This window comes from Strix uralensis, chromosome 2 (genome assembly GCF_047716275.1).
Source record: "Strix uralensis isolate ZFMK-TIS-50842 chromosome 2, bStrUra1, whole genome shotgun sequence".
Lineage (NCBI taxonomy): Eukaryota > Metazoa > Chordata > Aves > Strigiformes > Strigidae > Strix > Strix uralensis.
Window position 1 is genome coordinate 5,978,916 of NC_133973.1, and position 13,969 is coordinate 5,992,884.

Here is a 13,969-nt window from a genome sequence, read left to right on the forward strand (position 1 = left end):
TTAAACAAAGTAGATGTACAACCTATGTTTTTGTAACATCTTACCAACTTATTTTCATTTTACTTCTTTAATAATCACTTTCAAGTTGGTCTAACTAGCAGCTTAGCAGCATGCTTACAGCCTCGTATTTGTCCCGCAGAAACACCATCACTTAAGCACAACCAGTAATGACCATTATATAGAACTTAATCATTAAACTGCTGGAGTTATGCCAAATCAATCTGAGTTAAAGGAAACCCATTGGCGTACAGTTCAAATTTGTATGGATAAGTTATCTCTATCAAAGAAAAAAGGGAAAACGTTATAACTGAAAGAAGTTAGCAGAAGAGCTTCACTGAAAGTTGACGGTTGACAGCATGTCTGTGAGATTTTTATTAAACAGGGATATTAATAATTATTGTACTGAGTTACCAAAGTCTTAACGTAATGCTTTTAGAAATAGGACAAGCTGCAGAAATAAAAAGAGGAAATACAATTATTTTATAAATTTCAAGCATTAATCTGCTTTATGTTTTGACTAGAACTAATCCATCATAATAAATTAATTAGAAAACATATTGGGTAAACAAATCAGGCATCATCAATTTTCTATTCATGTTAAGAGAAGTATTCTCCTTGGAGCTGCCTTGTTTTCCATGAACTCAGAAACTGGGCCCTATCTACTACTTTTGGCTTTTGATTCAACAAAGTACTTCAGAAAATATTTTTTTTCTCTTATTTGAATTTGTCTGCTTATCTATCCTTAGCTCATATATATAGTTTCCCAAACTTTTCACCACCTACCTGTATTCATTGCACACTCTCTTGTCCCCTTCCTGTATTTGTGCACATTCAATATACACTCTGAATGTAGGTAGCCACTCATTTGCCACCCACCCATTTCTGTACCCACAAGCATCCACTCCATGTATTCACATAACCAGTTTGTGCTCCCAGCTTTTTTCCACCCACTCATACTCTGCACACATTTTCACCCACTCTGCACATATGTCATCCTCCACATCCTGTATCCTGTATCCATACATGTCAAACTTTAGGCACAGACTAGCATTTTGCTCTACCAGCCTAGACCAAGGAAAAGAATGGGAGTCTTGCCACTAGTAAACAAAAGGCAGAAGAAGAGATAATAATTTCATATGTTCTGTAAAAGTTGCAGTCCCTTATCTCATATCTTGTGGCATCATGCTCAGAGATTTGTTTCTGGGCCAGCTTCTTCAGTAATCTTCATCCTCCAAACAGATTCTCAGTGTATTTGGTGTCCTATAGAAACTCCAAGAGTCAAGCAATCTGAAAAGAGTAGCAATGCTGTTTGTTACTCCTTCCTTTAGTTCCTATTTTGGACTGTTGAGTGTTATCTGTGCAGAAATATTTTAAAAGCATAGAACTTTAATTGGTAACATAAAAATGTCATTAAGTTTCAAAAGCCTTCATTGATAATATAAAAATGTTAATAAGCTTTAAAAGCCATGAATGCTGTGCATTTTTATTCCTTTTATGAGTTGCCTTGCTTTTTGGAGGAAGATGTTTTCTACTCCTGAGTTTAAAAATTAACCAAGCAAGATTTATGAGAATTAGTTGTGATCTCTGTACTCCTGTTGTTTGTTTAGGAGTGGCCTATCAGTGGTGGAGCATGGAACCTTGGAGCTCAGACATATCCCGAAATCATTATTACAGGGTGAGAATGAAACTGAGGATTGGTACTTTAAAAAATGTTAGTGTCTACGGCTTTTCATTGTGGGTTAGCTATAGATAAGAGTTGACCCTTCATAGAGTATGCATATCCTGGCCTCTTCACGTGAGGTATGTAGTTTTTTCCCTTGTGCAAAGTCACCACAGAAATTCCCACTTGCTGTAGAAAATAGAACTTAGTACTCGGGGATGAACTACCCTTAAGAATTACCGTTTGAGGCCCCAGTGTTACACAGCAGGTCTACATACTTATAAAGGCAGGGTCTTTGGAAACAAGAATCCATTTGGCCTTGAAGGGCATAGAGAATAGCTTTAAAACAGGGAGCAGCTGTTCTTCTTTAGCTGTTGTCCTTTGGCCTCTGGGGACTTTGTGTCTGGGGACAGTTTGGGAATCACTGGGATGAATTTCACCTGTGAGTGGAGAGACAGCCCCATAACAAAAAGGCATAGAAAGGCTCAGATTGCAGTAGAAGCCCCATGAGCAATGCCTGCTCGATTTTCAAGGGGCCATGCCATAAACCAGAAGCTATTCAGCTGTGGTACACCCTGTGTTTCCCTTGGGTCTCAGCCATGCTGATGATAGCAATATATCTGATAAATTGTTATTATCGATTATACTTAACACCTATTTTTAAAAATAGGATTATGATATGTGTAATAGTATAAAAAAGGTGATGAAGGGATTATTTGTATTTTAAACAGAAATGTCTTTTTTCTCCAGCTTTACTTCAGGGATGATTTTATATTAATAAAAAGAACACAGCTGTAAGGTATTAAGCAAAATTAAGTTACCCTCTGTCCTTTCAAAGTTCATCATACATGGCATTTTTAGAGTGCATAGGCTTTGTGCTGGCTCACTGCAAAGCCAGAAGTGCTGTAACTTAAGCTTGTCATTAGTATGGGAGTTAATTTCCTGCTGTAGCAATCTTAAAATTCATTTGGGGCTTAGTTCTGTGTAGGAAATGCATGAAAAATGTTTTATTAACCTAATCAAATTAATAACAAAATACTTTCTTATAGTCAGTATATATCATTATATATTGTCAGTAAGGTATGGAGAGTTACCACATGAGCAAAATACAGTTTTTCTGCTTATATTTATCACTCACTGAAAGTAGATGTTTTAGAATTGCATCTTGTTTTAACACATTTAATTTTTATATTTTTTTTAAGCCATGCAGATGGATCAGTAAAGTTTTGGGATGCTTCTGCCAGTAAGTTTCTAAAGTTCACTTTTATATAATGCTGACAAATCACACACACACATACATATATAACAGGATACTTAACAGTATGAGGAGTAATACCTGGGATGATATAATTAGGAATAATGAGGTGAAATCAAGCAAATTTTTATTAAATTAGGGGAAAAAACACTGCTAATGACATATACTAGCCAGAAAAGAGTGAAAGTCTTTAAGAGGAATAAAAACTCCAGATACAACATACCAAAACCTATGAAGGATGAAGTGTTGCTAAAAATTTCCTAGGGCATAATCTTCTTGTGTGTATAAAAGAGTGGGCTCAGATCTAATATTCAGTTCCAGTTGTCATGTCTCTTCTATTCTGAGTGCAATATAGTCTTTTTTTACAGCTAAGTAAAAATAAAATATTAAAATACAAGAATATATCTCAATACATGTTTAATCTGGTGAGGGTGGAGAAGACCTAAATCTTTTCTTGTCTAGGCTCAAGTTCAAGGAAATAATTGGGAAGCATTTCCATTCATCCTAGCAAAAAAATGCTTCAGAAAATAATTGTTCCATATATTCTAGCTATAACTACACATATCAAAACCCAGCATTTTCTGCTACAGAAAATACATATGGTACTTATTAAAAATATACATACATTTTGGTTGAAAACTAAAATATTCTGGTTCAAATAACGTGACTGTGCTTCGCAAAAGCTGCAGTAGAGCTGCCTTGTATTCTGTCTCTTCTGTGGTACAGGGATGTCTGGGTAGAATCTCTCTTTTATGAGGTATCAGTCTCTTAAAGAAAAGAGTGTGGAAGAGACTTCTGTCTGAGATGTTAGGCATAGAGAGATTTAATTTGACCCTAATAAGCAGTATGTAATGGTTGCCAAGAACACAGAGTATGTGACACACTACCTGCTTGTTCCACATTGTGCCACAGAATTGTAATGAGTAATACTGCTACCATTTCTGACCAAATATGGGGAATGTTTACAAGATTTTAATGTCAGCTAAACCTGATGACTTTGTCAGGTAGTTCTCTTTTGCCTAATATCAAATATTTTCACTCATCAGGATGGACAAGAAGAAAATGAGGATTTCCAAAGCCTTATTTCACAAAGGAATTTTACATAGACATGTCAACTGAACATAACTATGAGTTGCTTTTTCACCATATAATTTGTCTGTTTGAAAATGGAGGAAAAGCAGATACATGCTGCTTAGAGTTTGCATCATCCAAGTTATGGTGAACGCCAAAAAGAAAAAAAATCAAATGATCAACAGGACCTCAATCTGCAATGACAGAAGTTTGAGAGAGCTTTAATATAAACAAACCCAGGATAATTACTTTTATTTAGAGAAGTAGTGTGAGGCATTAGATTTTAGTCCTGCTTTTCAGGGCATGTACTGTGTTACTGGTACCATACTTGGTACTTTTTATTTACAAGGTTTTAATTATTACAAAGTTTTATTATTTACAAGGTCTTAACTCTTTTAACAGAGTTCAAATTTCATTTGACATTTCCTGGCAAACATAATATCCTAGTGGTATTCGAAGGCACAAAATACTTTGCTTTTAGACATTTTAATTGTGTAAATCTGTATCTGAAAGCACAGATTTGTGGGAGACAGGGAATTGCTAAGCTACTGAAGCAATTTTCCAAATGTATCTTTGCTCAAAAGCCATTGCTGTTTCTTATTTGCCCTTGTGCAGATGGTGCCTAGTAATTCTCAGAAGCATAGAGATCCTTGCCTTGTACTTGTGCCCTATGATTCTGTAATTCTTCCAATCCTAGTATGCATGGACCCATGATGTCTGATTTGAAGTGCCACTCTAGATTTGCCACTGGGACTAAGGGCATTCTGAGGCCTCTTCCACCACCACAGAAGCAGGAAGAATTATGTATTCATTACAGAAGCATTTGCTGTAATTTGTGAAAATTTGGTAGCATTTTATATGCTAAAACTTTTCAAAGTATAAAAAAATTTATACGCTAAAACTCCTGGAACATGCAAAATGAAAATGTAATGTTGCGGTGGTCGTCATCCAGTTACGTAACCAAAACACAGTTCTTTCATCTTTTGTTTTTCCTGTTACTCAAGCTATCTAGACTGATCTACCACAATTACGCTAACATATGTAACAACTTTCCTTTATGTATATACACACCTTTATAGGTGCTGGGCCTGACTGACTTTTTCTGACCTTATGCAGTTATTAATTAATGCCACCGATAAATTCTGTAAAAACAGGGAGGAATGTCAGTAAAACAAAATGGAGTTAATTATAATACTCTTTACCTCCAGAATTCACTGCAGTGGAGGTCATCTTGACACAGGCTTCTGGATATTAAGGTTTTATATACAGGTATAAATACAGATATACTTATTAGTCAAGAACTCAAAATATTTTAGAACTCCTGTTCATTCAGAAAATCTTTGTGTTGCCCAGGCCACCAGAATAATTTCCTAATGTTTTCTCCTGAAGTGCCACACAGTCTTTACATCCTAGCAAGATGCTAACCTCAGACAAATGAAATCTTAGTTTCACATCTCATTAGGAAAATAGCAGCATTATCAGAGCCTCTCTATAACACTGAGCGTAATTACAGACATAATGGTTAACACAGACCTTTGACATCCTGTCCCAGAAAGTACTAAGAAGTATTTCACAGACAAATATCCATTTTGGAAGTATTAAATACATATCCTACCAGTACTGTGTACCAGAATAATATCTGTATTGTATCTTCTTCTCCTCTTAGGCCTTCATAAGATTCTTTGTATGCCACAACTGAAAAGAAAATGGGAAGCAAGGAATTTTATAACCGAATTGCTTCATGTCAGCATTTTTTGTATGTTTTAATATATTCCAGTTACTCTACAGATGTTATACAAATTAAAAACATCAAAGGTCTTTGAAAAACAGAAACTGGGAGAAGGAAAAGCAACAGCTGAGATTGTGGAAGAAGATCCTTTTGCTGTTCAGATGATGTACTGGTGTCCTGAAAGCCGAATTTTCTGTGTGGCAGGAGTTTCTGCATATGTGGTTGTTTACAGGTTCAGCAAACATGAAGTAAACACTGAAATTGCAGTAAGTCCTTCAGAATTTTACTCTTTTATAAAAGAACATAATTTCTAAATCAAATTGCCTTGCTGTGCTCATATATGTGCTCATATACTTGAATAAAATTAATATCAAGCTGTATATTTCAGGTAGAATCATACAGTTATGTTCTTTTACTGCATTGCAGTCACCTTATACTTATCATTGTTGTACAGCAAGTCTGGTTTAAACCTTGCATTTTTGCCCAGGAGCCACACCCACTGCTAACAGTGTGGCTGAGCTGCATTTATAATGTAAAACATTCTTCCTTAAGCCTAAGAAGTTTAACAGGAGACTGCTTTTAAGGCAAAGCCAAACTAAACATGACTGCCTCTCCTTCAGGCTTGCCATTCTCTGGTGCTGGAGAACAGTTTGCAACTCTAGACACTCTCTTGCCAGAAAGTATTTCTTTGTATCTGCCAGTTCTCAACAAATCCCAGGGGCTGACCCAAAATTTCCCTTTCATTTTTGAACTTCCCCGATTACAGTTCTTTTCCTTTTCACACTATTTTAGTGTACTTCAGAAAGTCTATAGTTCTAGCCTGGCAAAAACATGTCATTTTTGGCCTGTAGTCATGTGCCATCTGGTAAGGAAATTCATTACCTATAGCTGTTCTGTTGTTTCCCTCTCATTTTTTTCCCCCCAGAGGCAATTATCAAGCTAGCTGAATGTACCCTTTCAGGGAAGTTTTAAAACTAATGAACAATCATTTCACATTACTGACCAGCTCATGTATAATGCTGCTAAAATTACTGTGTTTCAGTATTCTTATATTGTTCCATAGCAAATGCACCTTATCTTTTATTACCTATCATTTAATTTCTTTATTTTCCTGTCTTCTACTTTTGTGGCTGAATTGCATCAGAACTGGTATTTTCTAAAGTGTTAGAATATGTGCAATTTTACAGTTTCTCAGATTTCATCTGTAATTAAGAAGCATTTATATGAGGAATTGTTCTCTGAAGAGTTGCTTTAATATTATCTAATCTTGGCCGCATAGTCACTGAGTTCCCCTGGGTTTTGTGCATCCCTGAGATGGGCCTCAACTCTTGGTTTCCATGTTTTTGCTGCAGTCATTCAAGTCTTCACTCTTAAATGGTGGGGGGTTTTTAATAAAAAACATGTGAGTCTTTGTTGGAATATGTACCTGACATTAGGCTGTCTGTCTATATTGAGACTGAGCTGATCGGTCTCAGGATTTCTTTGCTGCCTGAGGTGAGCCCAAGTTCTAGCACTTAAGTGTCCTCACTTTTCTAGCAGCCAGTATGAACTCACCTTGAGTTCAATCTACAGATCCCAGCATTTTAAGCACCCCATGTGGGTTTGACTGCCTGACATCGGTCTTGTAAGTTTACGTCAGTCTTGTAGTTTACACTAGTCGAATGTAGAAGGGAGAATCAATAAGCCTTGTGATGGGATCCTCAAAGATCTTTACTGTGTGTCAAAATAGATTGGTACAACAGGTCTGTACCCATTCCAAGGTCCAGGAAACAAAATGTAAAAAAAATTCACAGTCATGTTATTAGCCTAAATTTTTCCTTCTCTCAGCAAATGAACAATAGCTAGAACTTAACAACATGAATTTTAGTTGAAAAAGGAAGACACAAAGAAAAATATCCAGAGAAGAATGATGCACTTTGAACACGGCAAGCAGCAGAACATACTCTTCAACAATTACTCAAGTCCTGCATGAAGATTAAACAGCATTATAAATTGTTTCGGTTAGCAGCAATTATTTCCAGGAGATTATATTTCCTGAACTCGTTATTTCATTCATTAGTCTTTGAAGGCAGATGTTGACCATGAGTTCCTTTAGCCGATTCAGGCAAAAATACCCATGGATTTTGCAAGGAGAAAACAAAAGTGAAAGTTTGAGAAAAGACCCTTTCTCTCCCGGTTGAGCAGAATCACTTCTTTATGAAATCTTACGTGTTTTAACACAATGGTTGAGAAACAGGAGAGCCTTCAGTACTGATGTTTATCTCCCAATTCTCATGAAACTTGGGTATTTTCTTAATCTCCATTCTGGTACAGATGACGTCTCAGTGAGAGATCACTAAGATGTTTGCAGTGTCTACATCTGCAGTTGCTTCTGATAATTTCAAAGTACCAGCACCAAAATTGCTATTCAGCTAGTAATCCCAAGACCTTATCTCTTTGAGGGCTGTACCTTGGTTTTCATTCTTTTCAAAATGGGGATCTCTTTGGACAATTTGTGAGGTAGAAGTAATTGCCCAATATTTACTGTGATTCTTTGAGATGATTACTTATATAAATTTGAGCTCCCTGTCCAGTTTCCCCTGTGTTTTGGAGTCCTTCAGTTAAGGTTTCCTGAGTTAGTGGAAAGAATTGAAGGGTAGTTGGTCTCCTTTTCCCTATCTAGAGAGCCCAGAAGGAAAGCAAAAGGTATTTGGTTTGAACTTTTCTTTCTAGCATCCACCAAACTCATGTTCAGTCTAAGGAATATGTAACTCTCTGTGCTGTTATCTCTGATTTCCTGACCCCCACCTATGGACAAATGAAGTTTGTTCATTCATCAGTACTACCCCCACTGTCAGACTTCTGCATACTGGCTAAAACCTGTCTTGTAGAGTCTCTGGTCTCTGTTGTACTAGCAATAAGAAGGCAGAGTTGGTAATCATTCTTTTAATGAATTTGCTTAGGAGAAAGGTAACAGACAATAGGCAGAAATTTTTCATTACATTTATCCAGAATGATGATTCTCATGACAAAATATATTTGTTTGGGGGTGAGTGATTAACTTCTCTTTTCGTAATAAACTCTGGAAAGTTGCATTGTTGCCTTTCCTTACAATGAAAAGCTTGAATCAAACTCAGCACTGGAAGAATGTATTTCTCCATCAATGTAGGGTAGATAACTAGTTCCTATTTGATGTTACTATTAGGCTGTATAAATAACAAATTACTGTATTCTTTGCCTGCAAATGATAATGATAAATGGGGGTGTGTGTGTATATTTTTTTTAAAAAAGGCTTACTGATATTTATTTGAAAGTAACAGAACTTTCAGCAGCTTGTTTTATGAAATAGTAACTTAGCTTTTTATTTATTTAAGTCATTAGAGGTACGACTTCAGTATGAAGTAGAAGATATCATTACTCCTGAACCAGAAATAATTCCCCCATTTCCAGATGCCTCCTCCCAGCTTCCTTCTTTAAAGAGCCTTTCAGGCAGTACCAACACTGTAACATGTGAAGGACCGATGAAGGATAGTATCCCATGTCTTAGGTAAGTCCATGCCATTGTTCAATGTTTTATCTTTCTAAAAAGCACTCCTATCTGTTATGTTAAGAATCCATCAACTATCAAGAAAAAGAGGTTAGTCATATGTATGTGACACAAAATGAGAGGAAACCAGAATGTGGAACAAACAAAAGAATTAAGGTAAAATAAATTAACAGGGGATTTTAAAAGGCTAGAAGTAATTATGGAGAAGAGAAACTGTTACAGTAAAGGTTTGACTAATTTTCCAGTATGACCTAGGAGTAGCTCTTCATCTCATACCCACAATTTTGAATGGAATACAAGCACTACAGAATAAATCAAGGATTTTCTGAGGAACTTTTTTTTTGAGTTCACAAAGAGATTTTCATAAAGCAGATGTGCAAAGCTTTCCCTCCTTGATTAATTAGTACAGCACTAAAATCTTTCTTTGTGAAAGACGTATATGCATTTTATGGTGTGTAAGGGAATGCAACTGTGTTCATACTCATGAAACAATCTTTAAAATATACAATTATGAAAGAGTTTCACTGTGTGGAAGTGTATATACGTTTATTTTTTAGAAGGAAACAAATTGTTGTCTGTTAGAGTACATATAGCTACTGTTTGGAGTAAATTAATGTGTTCTTACTAATAAGGCAGATAAATTATAGGTTTGGATAGTTTCAGAACAGAACCCCATACAAAACTCCATAAACTGTCATTTTCCAGCAATTATAGTACACTGCTGATAACAATTGCTCTTATTTTAATGAATTCATTATTATTTCAGTCTAATTATTGTTAAATATTTTAAATGCCTCAGTTATTTTAAAAGCAGTTTAAATGAACATTGCCTGACTTTACAGATACTTTGGGCTGTTGAGCTCCTGAAAATAGCATTGACATTTAAAAGCAATATAATGACATTGTTATTGTAAAATTAACAGTATTTTTTGGCATCCTGTTTGTTTGCCCACCTCATTCAGTCAGGCAGTTGAACCTCAGACCCCAGTTTAATCATTAATGTAAACCATGAAAATCAATAGAAGACGCACAGAGAAGTTATTAAAAAAATCCCAATGTGAAATCTATTTATGACACTGAAATCAGCAAGAATGCAATCAATTATTTCAGTGGCTAACATTTTCCCTTAAGGGATTCTTATTTGATTTGGTCTGGGGAGGAGAGGAATTGTTGATCTTGGAGGCAGAAAAGCTGTAATGAACCAGTAGAGGTTCCGCTGATTACTTTTTAGAAATTTCCTTAACTCTATATAATCTCACATTAAGATGGCCAACTGATTTTTGTCCCATTTTACACAAAGTAAATGTAAACTTATTTTGACAGAAAAGTAGTTTTTCAAAGTCAAAGTAATTATACCACTCAAACTGCTGGCATACTCTCTCTTAAATTTATATAGAAGTATTCTGTGTACACTCTCATCCTTTTCAATAGGGAAAGACATATAAATATTCACGCTTTTCCCCCAAACCCTAACCAGGTCCACATTCCTTGTCTGTCAAAAAACTTCTGTTCTAAGCAGAATTATGATGATAAAGTGAAAGTAGTACTGGAACCACAGAAAACCCAGTAGAGACTTGGATGATGCTGTTGACTTTATCTGCAAGTCATTAAGGTGGGCAGCAGCACAGAATCTAAGATACAGTTATAGTAACATAAAGCTGCAGCCACCTACACATGGAGGGTGAGTGCACAACTTGAACTATATTGATAATCCAGATAAAATTTTATATAAAGGCTCACTTTTAATCTTGGCTCCATTGTGTTTATTTTCGTATCTGCTTCTCAACCTTGTTACAGCAAATGGGTGGCACTCCACACTACACAACTTTTGCTAGTCAGAAGTCGGAATGACTGAATGTGTTTGTGTCTGCGAATAGGTACTAGAAAGAAAGTGATTGAAGGGGCTGAAGTAATGAAAACTTGGCATTTTTCTGAAATCAAAAGTAAATGTCACCAAGAGAGGCAAGCAGCAGTGTGGAATAAATAGTGTTCTTGCTTATTTCAGAAGATTTTATAATGAAATATGCAGCTGTAATAACATAAGAAACTGATGTATTTGTGATTGTGCAGATAAATATTTTTGATGTAAATGCTGTCATCAAAAAGCTGTACCCAGAATATAAGTCTTTGTTTCCAGACTTCTAATATCATCCCAAAATTAAGTCAATCAAGGGTTTTCAGAGTAGCTCCAAGTAACTCCAAAATGATAAAGAACTGTGATTATCTCATGAAGAAAACTAGAAACCAAAACTTTGCAACAACTAAATTCAGTGAAGAATAACAAGAGTATGTCAAGGAAATCACTGAAATATCTATATTTCTTCTGTGCATACTCCTGCAGTCTGTTTAGACTTATAGTATAATCACTTCAAAAAAAGCAATCCAAAACAAGGTGAAGAAGAACTAAATGTCAACATTACTGTTCAAGCAAGATGGTTAGTGAAGCCAGGGAAATAACTCAAACATCCTTAAAGAGGAAGGTGTCACAGGAACATGGGAATGACAAACTGAATCACGAAATCTGAAACTATTTTACTCTGGTCTTATGGTCTTTCACGAGCTACAACTTACTCTGTGCTTAGAGAAAATCCCTGTGAAATAACATCTATCTTACCAAAGAAGATCCTCAAATTCACAGTGAAAAATAGAGAGAGAAAGATGTTTGCTTTTTTTGTTCAGGTCACAACAATCTGAAAGAAAACTTAGAAGACACTTCAAGTTCTCTAATTCTTTCAGCATGTTGTTAAAAACACATTGAAAAAATAATCATAATATATCATAAATATCATAATAAAAACTTGGTTTAGAAGATCAGGATTAATTCTGCAGCCATTGTCCCTCTCATGGTAGTCTGTTTAGAGGAAGAAAAGGATAAACACATTGCCTCAACTGATATTTGTTGGAACTCACCATAGCAGCATGACTCTTGTGTTCCCCCACATCATCAGTTATCCATTAGAAAATATGGATGTCTGCTCAGCTAGAAGGGCGTTAGACTTAAGTCTTGCTTCTTGGTTCTCATTTACCTGTTTTATATTTTTTATAACATTTTTAAGGGCAGGAGTTGAAAACAGAAAATGGGGTCCAAGATGGAAACACCGCCACTAGTGTGCCTCTTAAAGGCCTATCCACAGGCATAAGAAGTGGAAGGGCCCTGTCACAAAGATACTTTGGAGGACTATTTGTATAAAATATTCGGTTTCTGCTTGCTGTGAAGTTTGTTTGAAAAGAATACACCTTCACTGTATACAACTGTCATTTGTAATTTCAGTTTTCCCCGGTCTCAAAAGGCCCCTCTCCCTTAGCAGCTTGAGTTCACAGATGTTCGTCCCTTTGTTCTCACCATGAATACTCCTGGCTAATTCAGGGCTTCATTAAGCTTATGGATAGTGTCATTTCAGAAATGTTCATGGATATGTATCTTATGAAGAAAGGAAAGGGCAAAGCTTTAGTGCCAACAGAACAGGTAAGAAAGCACAAAACTTTGAGCAGAGGTTTGCTGTTCATAGAAAGCAACAATACAAAGCTATTGCCAACTGTGATGGGCTGACCTTGGCTGGCTCCCAGGTGCCTGGCCTGGGGAGAGGAAGAGGAAGATGGGAAAAGCATCCCGTGTGCTGAACTGTGCTGCCATGTCTTTCCTATGACAAACTCAAAGCCAAGTGGCTGATTACTGTTCTGAATATGTAAGGTCTGAACAGTATGACAGGCAAAAGAAATAGAATAGTGTGCCAAGCCACTGTTAAGGAAATGCATTTAGAAAGACAGATGAGGAATGCCTTTGTCATTAAATAGTAAATAAGGGAAAGATTTGGCAAGGGTAGTGAACCCTCTACACTAAAAATATAAGCAGCACAGCATAAACTGTATTGCAGAAATGGTTAAATAATTTGAGGCAGGGTGTGAATGTATTTTGAAAGGCAGTTATCAAAGATGTCATATCAGGTGCAGGTGCCCAGACTCCAGTTCTTCAGAATGTGTGCTCCATGTCTGTATAAACCAGCTAATCTCCTTCTTCTGATTCTTAGCCTTTCTTTCAGTACTATTTTTTGCAGGGATAGAGGATTATATGTGATAGACTGCCCTACTATGACTGTGTGCAGAGGGGTGCAATATAAGCAGTCTCACCATTTACAGCTACAGTAAAAATGCACTGGCTAGTGGGCTTTACATATAAATTACTACCTACAGTGTGAATGTACTAATGAATAACATGAATACCTCAAAATATTGCTATTATTGCATAATATCTTCTTTCAGTGTATCATCATGTTAAGTTCTACCAGTCAAGAACACACATAAAGCAGTCATACGAAGTGTTCGGTTCTTACACTCCCCCTTAATATATACACCTTCACTACCTGCTTTGCAAGTCACTGAACTTGCCATAACAGAATATGAAGAGGTGTTAATAATTATATCAGATTTTATGTAGGAAGCATTCATTCATTAAGACCAGATCAGATATTAGGTGATTATACTCCTAAGAAGAAAACAGGACTTGTTTGCACTAAATGGACAAATGACGATAACTTCCTTCTCCTCTATTGGAGGAGCAGTGCTATGCTGGACCTTGTTCTCACCAACAAGGAGGGGCTGGTGGAGAGTGTGAAGCTCAAGGGCAGCCTTGGCTGCAGTGACCATGAAATGGTGGAGTTCAAGATCCTTAGGGCAGTGAGGAGGGAGCACAACAAGTTCACTACCCTGGACTTCAGGAGAGCAGACTTT

The 13,969-nt window shown here is 36.3% G+C and overlaps 1 protein-coding gene across 2 annotated transcripts in view; it reads left to right on the plus strand.

Annotated features, from left to right (window-relative positions):
* Positions 1 to 13,969, plus strand: part of STXBP5L (syntaxin binding protein 5L) — a 219,599-nt gene that overhangs the window by 141,929 nt on the left and 63,701 nt on the right. For both annotated transcript variants that reach the window (XM_074853538.1, XM_074853547.1), the window contains exons 13-16: positions 1,608 to 1,675; positions 2,863 to 2,903; positions 5,764 to 5,981; positions 9,069 to 9,241. In XM_074853538.1, the coding sequence (XP_074709639.1) occupies positions 1,608 to 1,675; positions 2,863 to 2,903; positions 5,764 to 5,981; positions 9,069 to 9,241 (500 nt within the window). The remainder of the gene's footprint in view (positions 1 to 1,607; positions 1,676 to 2,862; positions 2,904 to 5,763; positions 5,982 to 9,068; positions 9,242 to 13,969) is intronic.